Source organism: Amia ocellicauda, chromosome 3, assembly GCF_036373705.1.
Source record: "Amia ocellicauda isolate fAmiCal2 chromosome 3, fAmiCal2.hap1, whole genome shotgun sequence".
NCBI classification, from domain to species: Eukaryota; Metazoa; Chordata; class Actinopteri; order Amiiformes; family Amiidae; genus Amia; species Amia ocellicauda.
The window spans coordinates 19738677-19756193 of NC_089852.1; the positions used below are offsets into that span (position 1 = coordinate 19738677).

The following is a 17517-nucleotide window of genomic DNA, read 5'->3' on the forward strand; positions in this document are numbered from 1 at the left end:
TCCGTCGGCGCTGCGAGATCAGTAGATCGGTGCGAGTTGGGGGTTTGTCGCCGTGGCTGCTCGGCTCCTTCCACGGAGTGACAGTGCAAGCGTTCACACCGTTGTCTTAATGTCATGAGAGTCGTATGGAAAAAGTGCCCACGGCCCATGCATGATTGCTCCAAGGTACCACTGTTTTTAACTTATTTGTAAGTCTCTGGACGCCTGCAGTGAATTGAAACGTGTCATTAGTGTCGGGTCAGTGTTTGGACTCTTGATTGACGGGCTCTGCGGGGGGTGCTGGTCGTGTTTATTTCACGGGTGGGTGCTAATTAGAGTAAGAGGACAAAAGAGCCCAATTAGCCTTTAACGGAGAATCAATGGTGGTCGAGTCGAAAGTGCTTGAGCTCGCTCCCCGGGGACGCGCTTCCGTGTGCAGGAAAGCCAGGTGACGCGAGCCTGTGTGCGCGCACTCAGGTATGCGCGGCGTGCCTTAGACTGGACGGGACAGGAAGGAGTTAATGGTACAGTAGTTAACCTGGTGTTCTCTGTGTTAGTGCTTATTGTGTCCGAACAACAATGTGTTGGCAAAGAGCAGTGTCCTCTAAAACAACAGTAAACACGCACAAACATGTGTGTGCAGTTGTGGCGGAGGCATGTATTCGCACAAGCAACACACAAGCGGCCACGCGTGAAGAATGTGAGAACACGCGTGCGCACAATAAGGTGCGGGTCTTGCTGTTGTGTGTGCGGTGTCCGAAGTCAACATACAACACTTGTAGAAACACGTTTGCATCCAGTATGTGGTCCAACTTAACATATTCAATAGGTTAAGTTTCTTGATTTAAGTTGTGGTGAATTAACCAATTTAGCAATCGGTATCAGAGAGATCAGTTTAAATTAATCACAAATAAACACATGTATATATATATAAAAAAACATGAAACCATAAATGCTTCAAGATAAAGCTAAGTATGTCTGAACTGATAAAGTAGTGGGCATACCTTTGCTTGACACTTATGATTTACCCTTCAAACAGGAACTGTAGCAAAATAGACTGGCCTGGTAAAATCTTAGTTTCTAATTTGATTTTAATAGTACCAAGATGCTTACATTGTGTCTCACACTCAAATATCAGTTTTCTGTTCTGCATCAGTGTTGTAGAGGAACAGATGCTTCCAAAACCACAAATAACAAACTAAAAATGTAAAAGTCCCCAACCCCCCCCATCAGTGTTATTTATATGTGTGTTCATTTATTCCATTGTTTCCTTGTGGATGCCAATTGAAATAATGTTTTCTTCCGAAATAATCAAGTAAATACATTTCCAGACTGCAGGGTGTAATGGAACTGTTTTATCTTCTGCATATCCACACAAAACAGGCTTTTACCCTTTGCACCAAAAAATGAAAAATGAAAAACACAACCTGCATATCTTGACATTTCAAGTGAGTGTTGTATATTATTAAAATTTCATATCCTTGCTAGCTAGATTGCACAGGTGCTGCAGTATTTGTGATTGTACCAATTATTTCTTGGAGATGTTGAATGTGCTGCCCATTTGAATATGGCAACACTCTGTATTACATATTGATATCAGACTAGCATTCTCTCTATATACATACACTCAATGTGTGCAGATGGAAAATCCAATTCAGTGTTTTCCTTTAAAATATTGTATAGCTCCAAAACATCTGGTAAACTATAGTGATGTATGTAGTCACGATCAAGTTGGGAATATTGTCTTAGGTGATTTTGCAAAGGGAAAAAAAAACAGATGGGTAGGTATATACAGAGATCAAGGGAGAGAGGAAGTTAAAATGGCAAATAAAATTGCAAGCAACGGACAATTTCAAGAGTGCAAGTGAGGAGATGTACACACTTGGAAATGAAACCTGTAGGAATTTAAATGAAGCCAGCCATCAGGCCTGGCAGTGCCTCTCCGTGCTTTGTCACTGCTGCACTGGAGTTGGGGGTGTGTGTGTGGTGGGGGAAGGGGCAATATTGAGACATGCCTCCTCTGAGTGTGTGTCACCTAGTATGCACTTGAGTCATGGAGTGTGTGCTGTCTGTGTGTATCATGGCTGACTGTCTTGTCTGTGCTTCAGGCCTACTGTGTGTAAGTAGGCGAGAGCTCCTTCTGCCTGTTTCGTGGCGTCAGCTGGCCTGCCTTTAGTCTCTCTGTGTGTTCACTTTTTCCGATGGCTATGATTGCAGTCTTTTTTGATTTTCATTACAGGCATGTACTGTAGAAGTGTTTGTGTATCTGTAGTTGTGCACAGCCGTGTGTGTGCATCTATTGAATGCCTGTGTGTGCGTGTGTGTGTGTCTACGTGCACAGTGATTATCCCTCAGCATGCAGCACTTGATAACTTGTGCACTCAAAAGCAGGACACCACTCGAGAGAGACAGAGAAAATCCCCAGCACGCTAAGAAGTTTGTCTTACAAAATGTGTTTTGGTCTGGAACCAGCGTGTAATGAGAAGACGGCTGCTGCCAGTGGTGGTGCAGTTCCTGTGACTGGAGGTGACTGAGTCAGTGGGAGACTCAATGTAATGTCTTCAATTAGAGAGTGCACGTGTCCGCACATGCCAGCAACAGAGCTGCGTGTGTGCGTCTGATGTGTTGTGGTGTGTGCACACTGGTATCGTCGGACAGCCCATTTGTCTCTCAGTGGGTGTGGGTGTGCGTGCTTGCCTGTGGATTTCATATGTGTCTGACTGTGTGCACGCTGGGTAGTGCTGGTGTTAGGGCTAGGTTTTGCTTTGAGGATCTGTATCAATATTTGAATAGCATAGCACAGACAACCCATCACTTGCTGCCTGTATTAGGTACAAGAAAAAAAGAAAAAAACAAACACATATGTAGAGGTGTATATAAAATAACACCGATTCAGATATTGTCATGGTCATTGATTGGCAATCCAGATGCAATCCTATCTCTCTCTCTCACGTGCTATCTCTCGGTCGTATTCTGGCAGACTGCAGCCCCAGTGACAGTCTGCAGCCTGTCTGCAGTACTGCCATGAATGAGTGTGTATTGACTGAGTGTACTTTGCTGTTGTCTGTCAGGCAGATGAGTGCTTGGCTGAGCTGTGTGTTCAGTGCCTCTCCACAGCACTCCGCTTGTTACCACAGGGCCATATAGTGGACGAGAGCTGTGGACAGCACTCTCATAATAATTATATAAATGTCATTCTACAATGGTCTTTGTCTGAGACATTAGTTTTTTTTTATTTTACTTATTTTCTTTCCTCCTCCACTGTCAAAGGATACAGCCCAAAAACATAGTACCAACCAACCAGCACATCACTACACGATTTGCTGTGCACTCCACAATGGTATGCAATGGGGTGTGGCTTTTTAAAGGAAATTACCGGGTGTCCAACCAGCAAAGGAAGTGGCCGGTTGCATCAGTCAGTGAGAGTGCAACACTATGCAGGTTTTTTTGTTTTGTTTTAAACACTAGTAACCATCTGTTGGCCCTCTACAGACCATTATGGTGCTCTAGTGTGCAACTGAAGAGCAGCCAGGCATCCACTGTGTAAAGTACATAGGACATGCTTTGTTTTGACCTTTTCATAAACTAAGTGATAAAAAAAAAAAAAAAAAGACCTCTTTTAAGCAAATGCATGTTTTCTTGTTTTTTAATGTCAATCTGAATTAATTTCTTGCCACACTGGTCCCATTTTTGTAGTTTTTGCTTTTTTTGTAGTTTGGCAAAGGCAGTGCTGATGCTGCGTCTGAACTGCCTCACACCACCACTGACCTCTGTGGAATTCCCCTAGATTATCTGCAGAATGCTGTGCCTCTCTGTGACCATCCAGAAAAATAATAATATATAGGCTATATAACTTTAAGTGTTCAATACAGTAGACCTCACATCCAATATTTATACAAATTGTGAACATACTGTTGCATGATGTGCACTGTAACCTGTGGCATGTGGGATTTCAGCAGCCAAAAGATTTGTTTCGCCCTGGCTCCATCTGCATGATATAGCTATATGCTCCAGTGTGTTTGGCTGGAGATGTACAGTTAAATCCCTTGGTTGTTGGTGTTTACTGATTGAGGTAATAGGGCTGGGCGATATACCGAGTGTTTGCAATAGCCGCACATTATTTTGAGGTCCTTAATCAGGAGATGCAACTTCTTATAAAGTTGCATTTTATTACAATCATATCATGTATATATGATTGTATAAAATTAAAGAATATTGAAGTTTGCATTTTTATTAATTGAAAAGCAATATTTAAAAAATGCTGAAATATATAAATATATATATATTTATTATTATTATTAAGATTGTGAAGTGGTGCAACACAGCTTTTATATATTAATAATAAAATAATACTGTTATCAAATTAAAATGCTGTACTGGTAAGCAAAATTTGAAATCGAAACGCAACAATCATAGTGACGAAATGTACGTGTCTAGCAATGACACATGTTAAATGCACCACTATAAACCCGGATGTGGTAAATGTACCTCAAATGTAACACGTTTTGCATGATTATTATTACCTGTGTTATGTGACGTTAAATAATAAATATTATTGTATATATACACAGTATTGTATATTGTACTATGTTTATATATACACACAGTACTTACTATTTTCTGCAGGCTTCATGAAGTCTATTCTGCAAGCTTGAATGTGTAGTCTGCGCTTTATCATCAAAATGTAGTTTGACAGCAAGTATCTATTTTGCTTGTTGTTTTTACAGGAATACTAGAGGCATTTTTGTATGTATTTTTTTTATTTAATGTACTCATTTAAAGTCAGTTTACACCTTCAGTCTGTCTCCTCGTTTGTATTATGCCTCCATATTAACCCTGTGAAATCAGTTACTCGACCAGTATCTTTCACATACTTACTGAAGTGCAACTCAGGCAACAGATATTTCCTGAATTCTTAGGCATAGGTTTAGTGGGGGACAGGGGCGAAGTGTCCCCCCCAATAATGTATGCCTTTCTCCAATTCTGAAACCAAACCTATGCCACTGCCTGAGTTACATTACTTATCTGTTTGTTTGTGTTTTTTGTCTTTGTTTGCAAGAGTTTAATGGGCACAGATGAGTAAGCTAAATTAATTCCAGATTATAAATTAGTTTTGAATTAGACATTGTGTGTTTACAGAATGGAAAATGGGAAAGGAAAGATGCTTTGGTTATTCAATTTGGCAGGAATTTATCCATATGAGCATTGATTGCACCACTACGGGAACATTTTCAACATTTTGAAGAAAATGTTGTTCTTGGAAATCCTACAGTGCTGCATCTGTAAGTTGTGGTCTGTGCCTGGATCTTCTTTTTGATTTTCATTTTTTTTCCAGTTTAAATTTAGAATCTCCAATTCTTATTTTTTATACCTCAATCAGTGAAGGCTCTGACTGACACATTTTCTGGGAGCCCTATCTTTGTTCTTTGTTTGTGATCTCTGCTTGTTTTGCAAAAAGTTAATTTGACATTTACTGTACTTTGATTTTGATATGTTTTAAGTGAAGTGCTTGTGTCCATTGACAGTTCAACTGATATCTGGGAGGTCTCTACTGCTACAATACTAAGTACATGAATCACCAGGATAAATACCCAGCATCAAGTACCTTCTTAGTCCTTAGCTCCCTTGTCTAATCTGCAGATTAAATAATGGGATTGTCGTTGATTGTTGTGATCGCATTCTCCTCTTCCATAAGTAGGAGGTTACTGTCCCTTAAGTGCAGCTCCTGTCATACTGTGATCGAAAAATAGTGAGACTCCCAAATGAATGGCAGTCTGAGCCATTTGAAGTTGTGATCTCAAAAGTCTTTGTGTACATATTTCTTACTTGATGTTTTGAGCCCATTTGTTGTGGATGTAGGTGGAGTGAAACTTTGACTTTTGAAATGGAAATTAGAATTCTGAAAAATAGTCATCTTCACACTCATGTGGGGGTGGGCGATACACGGTACAAAATATATTCTCGTCATCACAGGCAATATATGTTATATATGATATAGTGAAATTTAACGTTGCATCCTTTTGCTGTCACGTCTTTCAAACAGTTTAGAAATTATGGTACTTTGTTTTGAATCTGAGAAAGAAAGCAAATCTTTATAAAATATACAATGTAAGTATAGTACAAATGACTAAACTACCAATATCTAATTTTAAAACTTCCCTATGCACTTTAGCTGTGTCGGCTATGAGACTTGAAATAACTATGGGGATGAAAAGAAACCTATGTTATAACATAATATTCATTTGATAATACAGCATTTGTTAGTTCAAATGATTCTTACTTGGACATGTGTACATCTGTGCCACTGGAAATCCTGCAAAAATCACCCAACCCTACACAGAGATGGTGTGCAGCACCGGCTATCCAGGCTGCAGTTGGGCTTGGGTCAGAGCTGAGTGCCTTTGGGGACAGTGTGATGCATTGTTAATGCATCAGTGAGCCCTGACACATGCTTCACAAAAATGAAGAACCATTGTGGTGTGCAATGGGACAAGCAGAGTAGCCAAATACCTATACAGATCACAAAATAGCAGTAACTGGTGAAGGATTGAAAAAAAAAAAAAAAAGTCAGTAATGTTAAATGTGTGTTTGTTTCGGTTGTACATCCATCAACATATTTTGGTTGATTGATCTTTCATACAAAGAGAATATAAATCTGCTACAAAAGTCAGGAAAGTATTTGAAAGGAAGTAAGAGTCATCTGTGAATTGACAATGTGCACATTGTGGTTTGATTTGATGCTCTTAAAGGAAGACTGGGAGCTGGACAGCACATGTTTAGATTGGCCTGAGTTAATCCACATCCACTGTCAGATCTGCACAGTTTATTTTGTTATTTATTATTTGTTTCCTGCTTCTAGTTGAGGTATCTGAATATCGTGGATACCATACTGAGCAGACCATTACTGTCTTATTAAAAATTGTATTCCCCTAAAAAAAGAAAACCATTGGAAAGGAGTAGATGGATAATGTGCATTTAATTGCTGCAGCTGAATTGCATTACACAGTGGTATGCATTTTATTTTCTCTGAAGGATAAAAATGTGCTTCACTCCATGTATATGCTGAGAGCATGCAAAATGTCTCTACACATCATTTATGTATAGTTCTGATTGTATTTGTTTTTATTTAAGTATGCTTTGTAATGTAATTTGTCTATTGCTAGGTTCGTACCTTCATGCATTCAACACTAGTTTGAGAAATTCAAATTTTGAGCTGTATAAAATAACTGCAAACTTGCACAATATTAGACTTGTTCAGCAGTAGGTCTTAATAAAGGAAACTGCACAGGAGAGTGTGCAGGTGTGCAGTTGCTGCCTGACACCTAGGAGCAATTGGGAGAGTCTGTGCCACTGAGCTCACTGTTCAGGATAAGCTGCTCCTGTGGGCGTCCTTGGGGCTGCTGGGAACCTACTGTATGGACAGACTCTGTCACTTCCAGTCCAATGACTGAGAGAGTGGGAGAGAGCTGAGGAGTGAGAAGGGAGGGAAAGAAAGTCAGTGCCCAGGGCTGTTGCATTTAGCAATTTGTGTGGCATGTCTGTAAAGCTTCACCTGTGCACAATGCCTCAGAATGATGAGAATGTGGAGAAGCCCTCAGGTAATGGGTGGTACACTGACAGGCCATTGGACCCATCAAGCTCATTTGGTATATCAGTAACTTAATTATCCAAGAATCATGCTCATCTGGTCATGTCCTGGCTCATTAAACACTGCCCCTCTGTGCCATTGATCAGAAGGTAAATGCATTCATCTAAAACCACAGTCAAAAGTAAAACCCAAAACAGTCAACTAAATGGGTGTTCAGCAAGCCATACTTGCACTCTAACACACTACCCACTACAAACCCTGAGCTCGGTTAGGAATTCTTCCCTCACGCCATCCACTGTGACTCTCATAGTAGGAGAGTCCATGGATTGAAGTTCTTTCTATGGGCCTCTACCTCTCCAATTGCCATCTTAAAATGACCAACTCACAGTGAAAGTGCTCTTCTGGATATATTATCATCTCCATTTCGGATATCACTTTCTTCCCCTATTGGTGCTTATTAAGTGCTGTGAAAAAGACCACTCCATCAGATGAACAATATCATAAATGTCATATATATATATATATATTGTATAATATACTACGTCAAATTGTCAGTGTCTCTGCTCCTTTCCTGGCTGCAGTTCGATGTCTGTCCCATGCAATCCAAGGTCTGCTGCTCCAGTATTTATTCTCAGAGTCCACTGGAAAAACTTGCAATTTTCTGTTTGGACTCTGTATATCCTTATAGACAGTGGAGCTTGTGTACTTCCTTCCATTTCTTTTTGAACTTTATCTTCTATCCAAATTTGTAAACAGTGCTTTAATTCCTGCATTTTCTAGTTTTAAAATACATTGTTTTTATGGAAACATTCTTCGGTTAAATGAAAATCGTTTTAATGCATAATTCGGATTAGTGAATAACGTGACATGGTCCCATTCACAATTTCACAATGTATTTTACAACTGATAATTGCATAGTAGTGTAGTGTGGTCCACTACTGTAAATTTCAGATTTCAGTCATACCAAGTAGAAAAAAAATAAAGTTTACCATACACACTTTATTTTCATCGGTTAGAGAAGTTTGAACTGTTTTCATTATAACTCATTACTAGCCTATACTTTTTTTCTATGAAGATGTGAGCTAGTGAACTTTATCAGTACATTTAAGGTTAGATAGTTATTCACAAGACAAACAGTATTTTCTATAAATTTTTTAAAATCGTCTACACTAAGTTTTTTTTTTTTTTGCAGGAGTTGTTCCATTTTGTAGTCTTATATATTCAGGGCTCAGTAAAGACATTAATTCCTTATCAGTACTTGTCAGTTTTTGAAACACGGCCCTACAATTCACTGTAACTGTAAACAAGCAGTGCCAGATAACAGCAATCTCGACTCCCGAGATGTCACGCCCTCGTCAGCCAATGCCACTGGTTGTGTTTCGTGATTTAGAGACCTATTAAAAAGGAATGCAGAGCCACTGTGCTTTTAATATCCTTCAGGTTTAGGAGTTGTCTCTTTGAAGTGTTTGAAATTAATTGGAATTAGTTCGGTCAAGAATAGTTGTTTTTAAGAAGTTACTACTTCATGTGTACAGAAGAGTGATACTTCCTGCAGTGATTGTGACGCACCAGCTGCTGAATACAGCTCATTCCCCCTCAGTGGAAACACTGACACACGATCAGATTGTCAGCTTGCAAATCTACATTTGTAAAAGGTGGATGTATTGAGGAATGTATGATGAGCGCTTAGTTAATGAGTGAGCTGGTACACACACTGACTCATCTTTCTCCCTCAGAGACTGGGGCAGCAGGAATTGTTTTTGGTCAGTGCAGGCATAGCGATTAAACCGCATTGCATGACACTTTGAGCAGATTAAAGCTGTACAAGCTCCAGGCTTATGTTTACAAGCCAAAGCCAGGTGCTGGATAATTTGAATTTGAACTTGAATTAGGCTTTATTTAGATATTTAAATCACAGGAGAATACTGGCTTTTCTGCTTCATCAGTCAGTGTGATTTGTACAAGCCTCAGATGGATTGAACTGCTCTTCAATGGCAGACTCATCTCAATCCTTGTGTTCCCTCCTTCCCATTCTTTAAATAAAGGAGCATCATCCTAATTATTACTTGACTGTTTTGTGTTATTGCATCATTGTCTGTGCGAAAACCTGTAGACTCAGTGTTGCCTATGATACTTTAGACTGTCCAAATATCAGACATTAGTGACCAGGACACAGTACAGGTTGCCTCCTAGGCCTTAGCTAAAGATTTGTGCTCACCGCACTTGTCTTTAACTAACTGGCCCAGTCTTCTCTACGACTGATCCAGTAACTGGAACAGACTGACCTTGAATTAGCTCCTTGTCCTAAATTTAGTCTTAAGTTTAGGCAGTTTTCCTTATTCATTTTCTGACAAGATTCCGACTGCATTGAGGGTAGCTCTGGGAATAATATTGGGAATGTACACCACTTCAGTACACAGTATGGCTTTAAAACATGGTCTAGTGTTATTTTGCGACCCTGTAATCTTTTCACAAGCTGTTTTTTGGCACTTTTTTGCTTGTCATGGCAAATAACAACCTAGCCAGAACTTTGCATGACACACACACAGTAGTACAGGAACAAAGTGAAAAACAGAAACTTGTTATTTGGAAGTGCGGCATGAGGGCCATAGACAGACCTGGAACCTGGCACTCGCCCAGGGTCAATATTTGCACAGGAAATTACAGATCAAAGTTCAACCCTGAGAAAGTCTCTTGCTGCAGTAGATCAGTGCTACTCCATGGGTTTGAGGCAGGCTTATGAGGTGACTGGGCATGGTCAGACTTGAGTAGAGGTGCAGAGTAGGCCAATGTACACCTCTCCATAGGTGAGCTCCACCAGCTGCCAAGCTGTCACTCCTTAAAACACACTCCTTGTCATAAACTCCCCATTGATCTTCACTCCTGTGTAGTCTCTGGTTTCCCTATGCTGGTCTGATAAACTGTTGCAGAAACTCCCTCAGATCTTTGCTTCCCACAAGGTGCAAAAGGGGAAGTGGATGTTGCGTGGGCCACTGACGGAAGGGACACTGAGTCTTGTTTCAGGCAGTTATTTTCCGCCGCTGGTTTTGCTGTTTTGCATTTCAAATACAAATCTAAGCAAATGGCCACCGTATTCCTAGACACTCACAGCTTTGTCTTAGTTTATAAAAAATATATATATATATGTAAAAATAGTCTCCCTTAAAAGCTGTGTTGATTTAAATATGTCCTTGTTCCGTCTGCTCCGTTTTGGGTTTGGTGTTGTGCTGAGGCTACATGGTTTCAATATGGCAGAGCATGGCGATGAATCTGCGAATCTGCAATGCCAATTAAATGAGTAAGTAACTGGGAGAGAGGTGGCAGATGTAAATGAATCCTTTATGCTCCCAGTACAGTGAGAGCCTGATCTGTCAACCTGTGGTTTAATAGCTAACCACCAATAGAGCCACTGTCTGGCAGTTCTAATGTGGCCAACAGGGTGTTCTTCCACTCTCTCCCTCCTCGCTTTCTTGCAGCACAGAGTCTGGCTCTTTAAAAGGGTGGGTCCACTGTTCCCTCTTTTACTAAGTGTCTGTGAAAGTTTCTGCCAGTGCTGTTCAGCCTAGCAGGAAATTCTCTGGGAGGTTGAGAGAGAGAGAGATGGCAGCATGCCCTGTGGCCACGTTACTGGGGCCTCTCTCTCTTACTCTCAGTTCAGTTAAATTCAGTGTGCTTTATTGGCATGCCATAATGTATTGCCAAAGCATTTACAAAAGGAGGTACAAATTATATCTAGACACAGGAATAATCATGTTCTCTTTTTATTTTCCAATTGAAATCAAAATAGCTTGATTTATTGCCTCACTCTCTGGCATGGCTCACAGCACCCCCCTCCCCCCTTTTCTCCAGTCTCCCTTAAAGGAGACCCATTCTTTAGGGTGGCCAGGACCCAGCCCCAGCCCCCAGAGCCCCTCAATGAGAGAGATAATTAGTTTGTGGTTTTGCCTCTTGTGTGTGAGTATTGGCATTCATTTGTCATAGCTAATAGAATTACATAGCTGTTTTTCCAATTGTGCTGAAGTCATTGCAAGTATGTGTGTTTCTAACTGAGTGGGAGGAATCCTATGTGTTAAATAATACATGTATGCTACTTATACTGGCTTGAGCCAAGTAGAAGTATGGCACTGTAGCTTTCAGATCACTGCTTCTTGCTCTTTAAGTGTGAAGTTGTGGATGGAAAGATAATGGGGCGGGGACAATGTAGAAACCCAACTTGAATTACCTCTGGAAAAATACACAAGACTCTGGCAGCTCCAGTGGAGTCTGTCGTCTTCTCTTCACAAGTGTTAAAAAATGGTTCTGGTTATGAAAGCCTCAATATATCGCTGTGGAGTACTATAGAAAAGGAACACACATCTAATGCAGGCAATGGTGTGACTATAGGAGGTGTGTCATGAATCAGTAGCGTAGTATCTTGCTTTTTGTGCATAGGCACTCTGATAGCTATTTTTAAACCATGACCTGCAGAAAAGTCTAAAGAGGAAGCCAGCTACCCCCTCCTCCTCCCTCGGATAAGTAATATATTAACCCTTTTGTCTCCTCTCTCAGGTCTGGCACAAGGCATGTTTCAGCTGCGAGGTCTGCAAAATGACTCTAAACATGAAGAATTACAAAGGCTTCGAAAAGAGGCCATATTGCAATGCGTGAGTATCTCCCTTCTGACCTATCAGGTGTGGATGTACAGGTGTGTGCTTGTGCATGTGTGTTGTGTGAGCTGGGGTGTGGATGTATGTTATGAGTATTCACATATCAGTCATGTGTGGAGCCTTGGGTCTGTCCCTTTATGAAGGCCTCCTTCCTCTGTCTTGTCCTATTATTGGTCCCTGACTGGTGCAGTGATGCCATCCAATTGAATAAAAATCCAGCCAACCTTGCATTACCAAAGGCAAATGTGTTCCCACAACAAATATAAAAAATATATCTCTATGCTTCGTATTTTATTTTAAATCTTTTATTCTATTTATTTTATCTTGGACTCCTGCGTCAGTATTGTTTTCTGCCTCTGCCAGCCTCTTGTGTTCTGTTGCCCCCATCTGAATTACTATAATCTTCTACCCTGTCTTGCTCTCCGGTTATGTTGGGTGCAGAGGACCAAGATACACCGATCAGCCATAACATTATGACCACCTGCCTAATATTGTGTAGGTCCCCCTTTTGCTGCCAAAACAGCCCTGACCCGTCGAGGCATGGACTCCACTAGACCTCTGAAGGTGTGCTGTGGTATCTGGCACCAAGACGTTAGCAGCAGATCCTTTAAGTCCTGTAAGTTGCGAGGTGGGGCCTCCATGGATTGGACTTATGTGCTGGAGAAACCCCACAGATGCTCAATTGGATTGAGATCTGGGGAATTTGGAGGCCAAGTCAACACCTTGAATTCATGATTTTTCCTGCTTCTAACACATCAACTTTGAGGACAAAATGTTCACTTGCTGCCTAATATATCCCACCCACTGACAGGTGCCATGATAACGAGATTATCAGTGTTATTCACTTCACCTGTCAGTGGTCATAATGTTATGGCTGATCGTTGTATACATGCATGAAAAAGACAATGGGCAGAACATGCACAAGAAATGTCTTTATTATTACTTATTAATAAGTACGTAGTTATCTACATACAGTGAGGGGAAAAAAGTATTTGATCCCCTGCTGATTTTGTACGCTTGCTCACTGAGAAAGAAAGAAATGATCAGTATATAATTTTAATGGTAGGTGTATTTTAACAGTGAGAGACAGAATAACAACAAAAAAATCCAGAAAAACACATTTCAAAAAAGTTATAAATTTGATTTGCATGTTAATGAGTGAAATAAGTATTTGATCCAATATCAATCAGCAAGATTTCTGTCTCCCAGGTGTCTATTATACAGGTAACGAGCTGATATTAGGAGCACTCTCTTAAAGGGAGTGCTCCTAATCTCAGCTCGTTACCTGTATAAAAGACACCTGTCCACAGAAGCAATCAATCAATCAGATTCCAAACTCTCCACCATGGCCAAGACCAAAGAGCTGTCCAAGGATGTCAGGGACAAGATTGTAGACCTACACAAGGCTGGAATGGGCTACAAGACCATCGCCAAGCAGCTTGGTGAGAAGGTGACAACAGTTGGTGCGATTATTCGCAAATGGAAGAAACACAAAATAACTGTCAGTCTCCCTCGGTCTGGGGCTCCATGCAAGATCTCACCTCGTGGAGTTTCAATGATCATGAGAACGGTGAGGAATCAGCCCAGAACTACATGGGAGGATCTTGTTAATGATCTCAAGGCAGCTGGGACCATAGTCACCAAGAAAACAATTGGTAATACGCTATGCTGTGAAGGACTGAAATCCTGCAGCGCCCACAAGGTCCCCCTGCTCCAGAAAGCACATGTACAGGCCCGTCTGAAGTTTGCCAATGAACATCTGAATGATTCAGAGGAGAACTGGGTGAAAGTGTTGTGGTCAGATAAGACCAAAATCGAGCTCTTTGGCATCAACTCAACTCGCCATGTTTGGAGGAGGAGGAATGACCCCAAGAACACCATCCCCACCGTCAAACATGGAGCTGGAAACATTATGCTTTGGGGGTGTTTTTCTGCTAAGAGGACAGGACAACTGCACCGCATCAAAGGGACGATGGACGGGGCCATGTACTGTCAAATCTTGGGTGAGAACCTCCTTTCCTCAGCCAGGGCATTGAAAATGGGTCGTGGATGGGTATTCCAGCATGACAATGACCCAAGACACACAGCCAAGGCAACAAAGCAGTGGCTCAAGAAGAAGCACATTAAGGTCCTGGAGTGGCCTAGCCAGTCTCCAGACCTTAATCCCATAGAAAATCTGTGGAGGGAGCTGAAGGTTCGAGTTGCCAAACGTCAGCCTCGAAACCTTAATGACTTGGAGAGGATCTGCAAAGAGTAATGGGACAAAATCCCTCCTGAGATGTGTGCAAACCTGGTGGCCAACTACAAGAAACGTCTGACCTCTGTGATTGCCAACAAGGGTTTTGCCAACAAGTACTAAGTCGAAGGGGTCAAATACTTATTTCCCTCATTAACATGCAAATCAATTTATAACTTTTTTTGAAATGTGTTTTTCTGGATTTTGTTGTTGTTATTCTGTCTCTCACTGTTAAAATACACCTACCATTAAAATTATAGACTGATCATTTCTTTGTCAGTGGGCAAACGTACAATATCAGCAGGGGATCAAATACTTTTTTCCCTCACTGTATGTATGAACTCACTTTCTGCTATAGCCAGAAAGAATGAAAAATAAGAGATCTATTATTTACTCATTATTTGCAAATGCTAGTTGTCTTGTTAATTCAAGAGCCTTTTCGATCTGCTGTCATCCTATGTCAGCGCATCCTTGCGATAGATCCCCATGTGCCCAAAGGGAATACCTTAGACTCGGTGTTGCCTATTTTTATCTTATTGTCCCTATTAGAATAACCAGCTGCCTGCAATGTTTTTCAGCTGCACAATGCAAATGTGGTCCTGAAGAGCCTCAGTTCAGCAGCATTCATAGCCTCCTAAAGACTTTAGTAGCATTTATTTCTAGTCAGTTAAGCAGGAAGTATTTGTAATATTCAAACATCACGTCAGTAGAACCATCTGAATACTCTGCAGTGCCCATATACCAGGTTTCCTCTTCTCAGACGTTACTTGCTTAATTAACCATTAATGAAAACAAGTTCAGAGCTTTTAGAATATTAATGAGGTTTGATTACAAAAAATAACTGGGTTGGGTCTCTCTAGGATCAGGCCCATTGTTTTAATTGTCCATTCCTCATGACTGGACTTCACCAAGTCTGCCTTGGTGCACGTTTTAGGCAGTCATTAACCTCAAAACAACTCCAGAAAATGTCTAGGAATATTGAAAGCTAGAATAAGCCCATGTTCCAAACATTGCAAGCAATTTCTTCTGTAGCCTCCACTGCCCAGTCCTCTGCTCTCACTCTCTGCCGCTCAGTTTAAGAATCCTATTACCCTGTCTCGGGCCTATTCGTCAGACTAAATTGGAGGACCCAACACCTGCAACCTGTTCTTCGTTTTCCACAGTTCTTCAGAATGTCCAATGAGTGGGAAGAATACCATGTGGCCAGTTCAATCCACCAACAGCACATTTGTTTTTCTAGATGCCCATTGTTTACCATTTCCAACTTGGCTCAATTTTTCTGTTCTGGTCAGTGGTGACATCATCACTTGACCCCTCAGTCTGTCAACTTGAATTCAACTGAGCGCTGGACTAGGCAGTAATTTCAGAAGGCTGCATAGGTCACATAGACAAGTAAAGGTATCCCACGTGGTCCATTAGCGCAGCTACCCCCAAAAGATTTTTCATGCTGGGAGTGATTTATGCTTTAAAATAACCTGGAGCTATTAATCAAATCTACATGTACTTGGTATGTACAAGTTACCAGAAAAATTACCAGTCTTACTTTTGTATAAGATTCAAAAATCTTTTATTTTCAGGTAGTATTGAAATGTATACATTTATTATTATTTGCTGTTTTCCTTACCCATCTTAGATGGGAGTCTGTACACTGTTAATTTCCGATTTAGTTTATTGGCCCACTGAGTTTATTGTAATTGTGTGCTGTATGCAGACACACCAGGATGTTGATAAGAGGAAGGGTGAGAGATAGCAAGACAGTGATGAGTAATGCTGCTTGGCTGTATTTAGGTTTTGTGTGGACAGCCCCCTTCCTCTCTTTAAATAAGACTTATCTGAAATTCAAAATCATAAAATAAAACATATTTGCTTTGCTGTACTTTCTTCCATTTAACAGTGGACATTAAATAATGGCAAGGCCTCACCCCTGAGTTCAGCCCTGCATGTGTTCACATTTGCCTTGTGCTACAATACACGACTTAAGATTCAGATGAACGGTTTCCAACCCGAGGTGAGCACATCGTCCCGGGCTGGAAATCTCAATCCTAGTCTCTAGCAGGGGTGAGTTCACCACAGCTTCAAAGTATCGTCAAGGGTCGAAAATTAGAATGTGAAATCGCTTGATTTTCAGGGTTCGCCCTGGGGTCGCCCTGGGTTCAACTGTCTAGTGTGAAAGCAGCTTAAGACTGGGACTTAGGTTAAACTGAGAACGAGGTTAATCAGAAACCTTTATGCAACAAATCCAGCCGTTTAGTTCCAAAGTAGCATATCTTAAGTCATTCCTTAATCAACACAACAGCTCCTACTGTGTTATAAAATATTCTCAAATGATGCAAAGTTAAAGATTTTCTCCAACTTGTGTTTTTACTTATGTCTACCTATAGATGTTAAAATAAGGGCTCCTATTAATAGTCATAAATATAAAAAAGAGTAGGGCAGTATTTTACAGTGCAATACCTAAATGGAAAGATTAAATGCAGATCTGTGTCCCTTTGAAAGTGGAATGTCACGCCCTCCCTGTTATCTCGTGTTTTGATTATTGTGTTTGCTGCGTGTGTTTGTTTCTGCTGAGGTTATTTGGCATGCAAATCCTGTTGGCAACTTGTTGGCACTCTCCTCTGCTAGTGCTCATGCCACCAGCAGCATGCATGGAGATCAGACACTGCAGCGTGGACCTTACCACGTGCTATCAGCCTGTATGCTACTAAATTCATTGTTTTGTCAAGACGCCTTTACTGCATTCTGAGTTTGGCTGGGGAAACGGAGTTTTTCTTTTTCCAAATAAATGTGAAAACCTCTAACTAATTAAGTTTTCTTCTGAATTTAATTGCATCATTCCTTTCACTCTCATATACTCGCATGGTTTTATGCAGTGGAATCACAGGAGAGAGACGTGTCTTTTGAGCCTTGACATGCTGTTATACAGAGCCAAAACATGCTAAATCTCACCTCCCATTTCCTAAAACCCTGTATGTAATCTGCAGGAGCTTAAATCCATCAATGAAGTTCTGTCAGCTTTCAGAGTGCAAAACATATTGTCAGTCTGTGACACTTTTGTAAAATCAATCAAT

At 40.8% G+C, this 17517-nt stretch overlaps 1 protein-coding gene across 2 annotated transcripts in view; it reads left to right on the forward strand.

Annotated features, from left to right (window-relative positions):
• The window catches only part of lasp1 (LIM and SH3 protein 1), a 49397-nt gene that overhangs the window by 1097 nt on the left and 30783 nt on the right, over positions 1-17517 (forward strand). For both annotated transcript variants that reach the window (XM_066698386.1, XM_066698387.1), the window contains exon 2: positions 12116-12210. In XM_066698386.1, coding sequence (XP_066554483.1) covers positions 12116-12210 — 95 coding nt within the window. The remainder of the gene's footprint in view (positions 1-12115; positions 12211-17517) is intronic.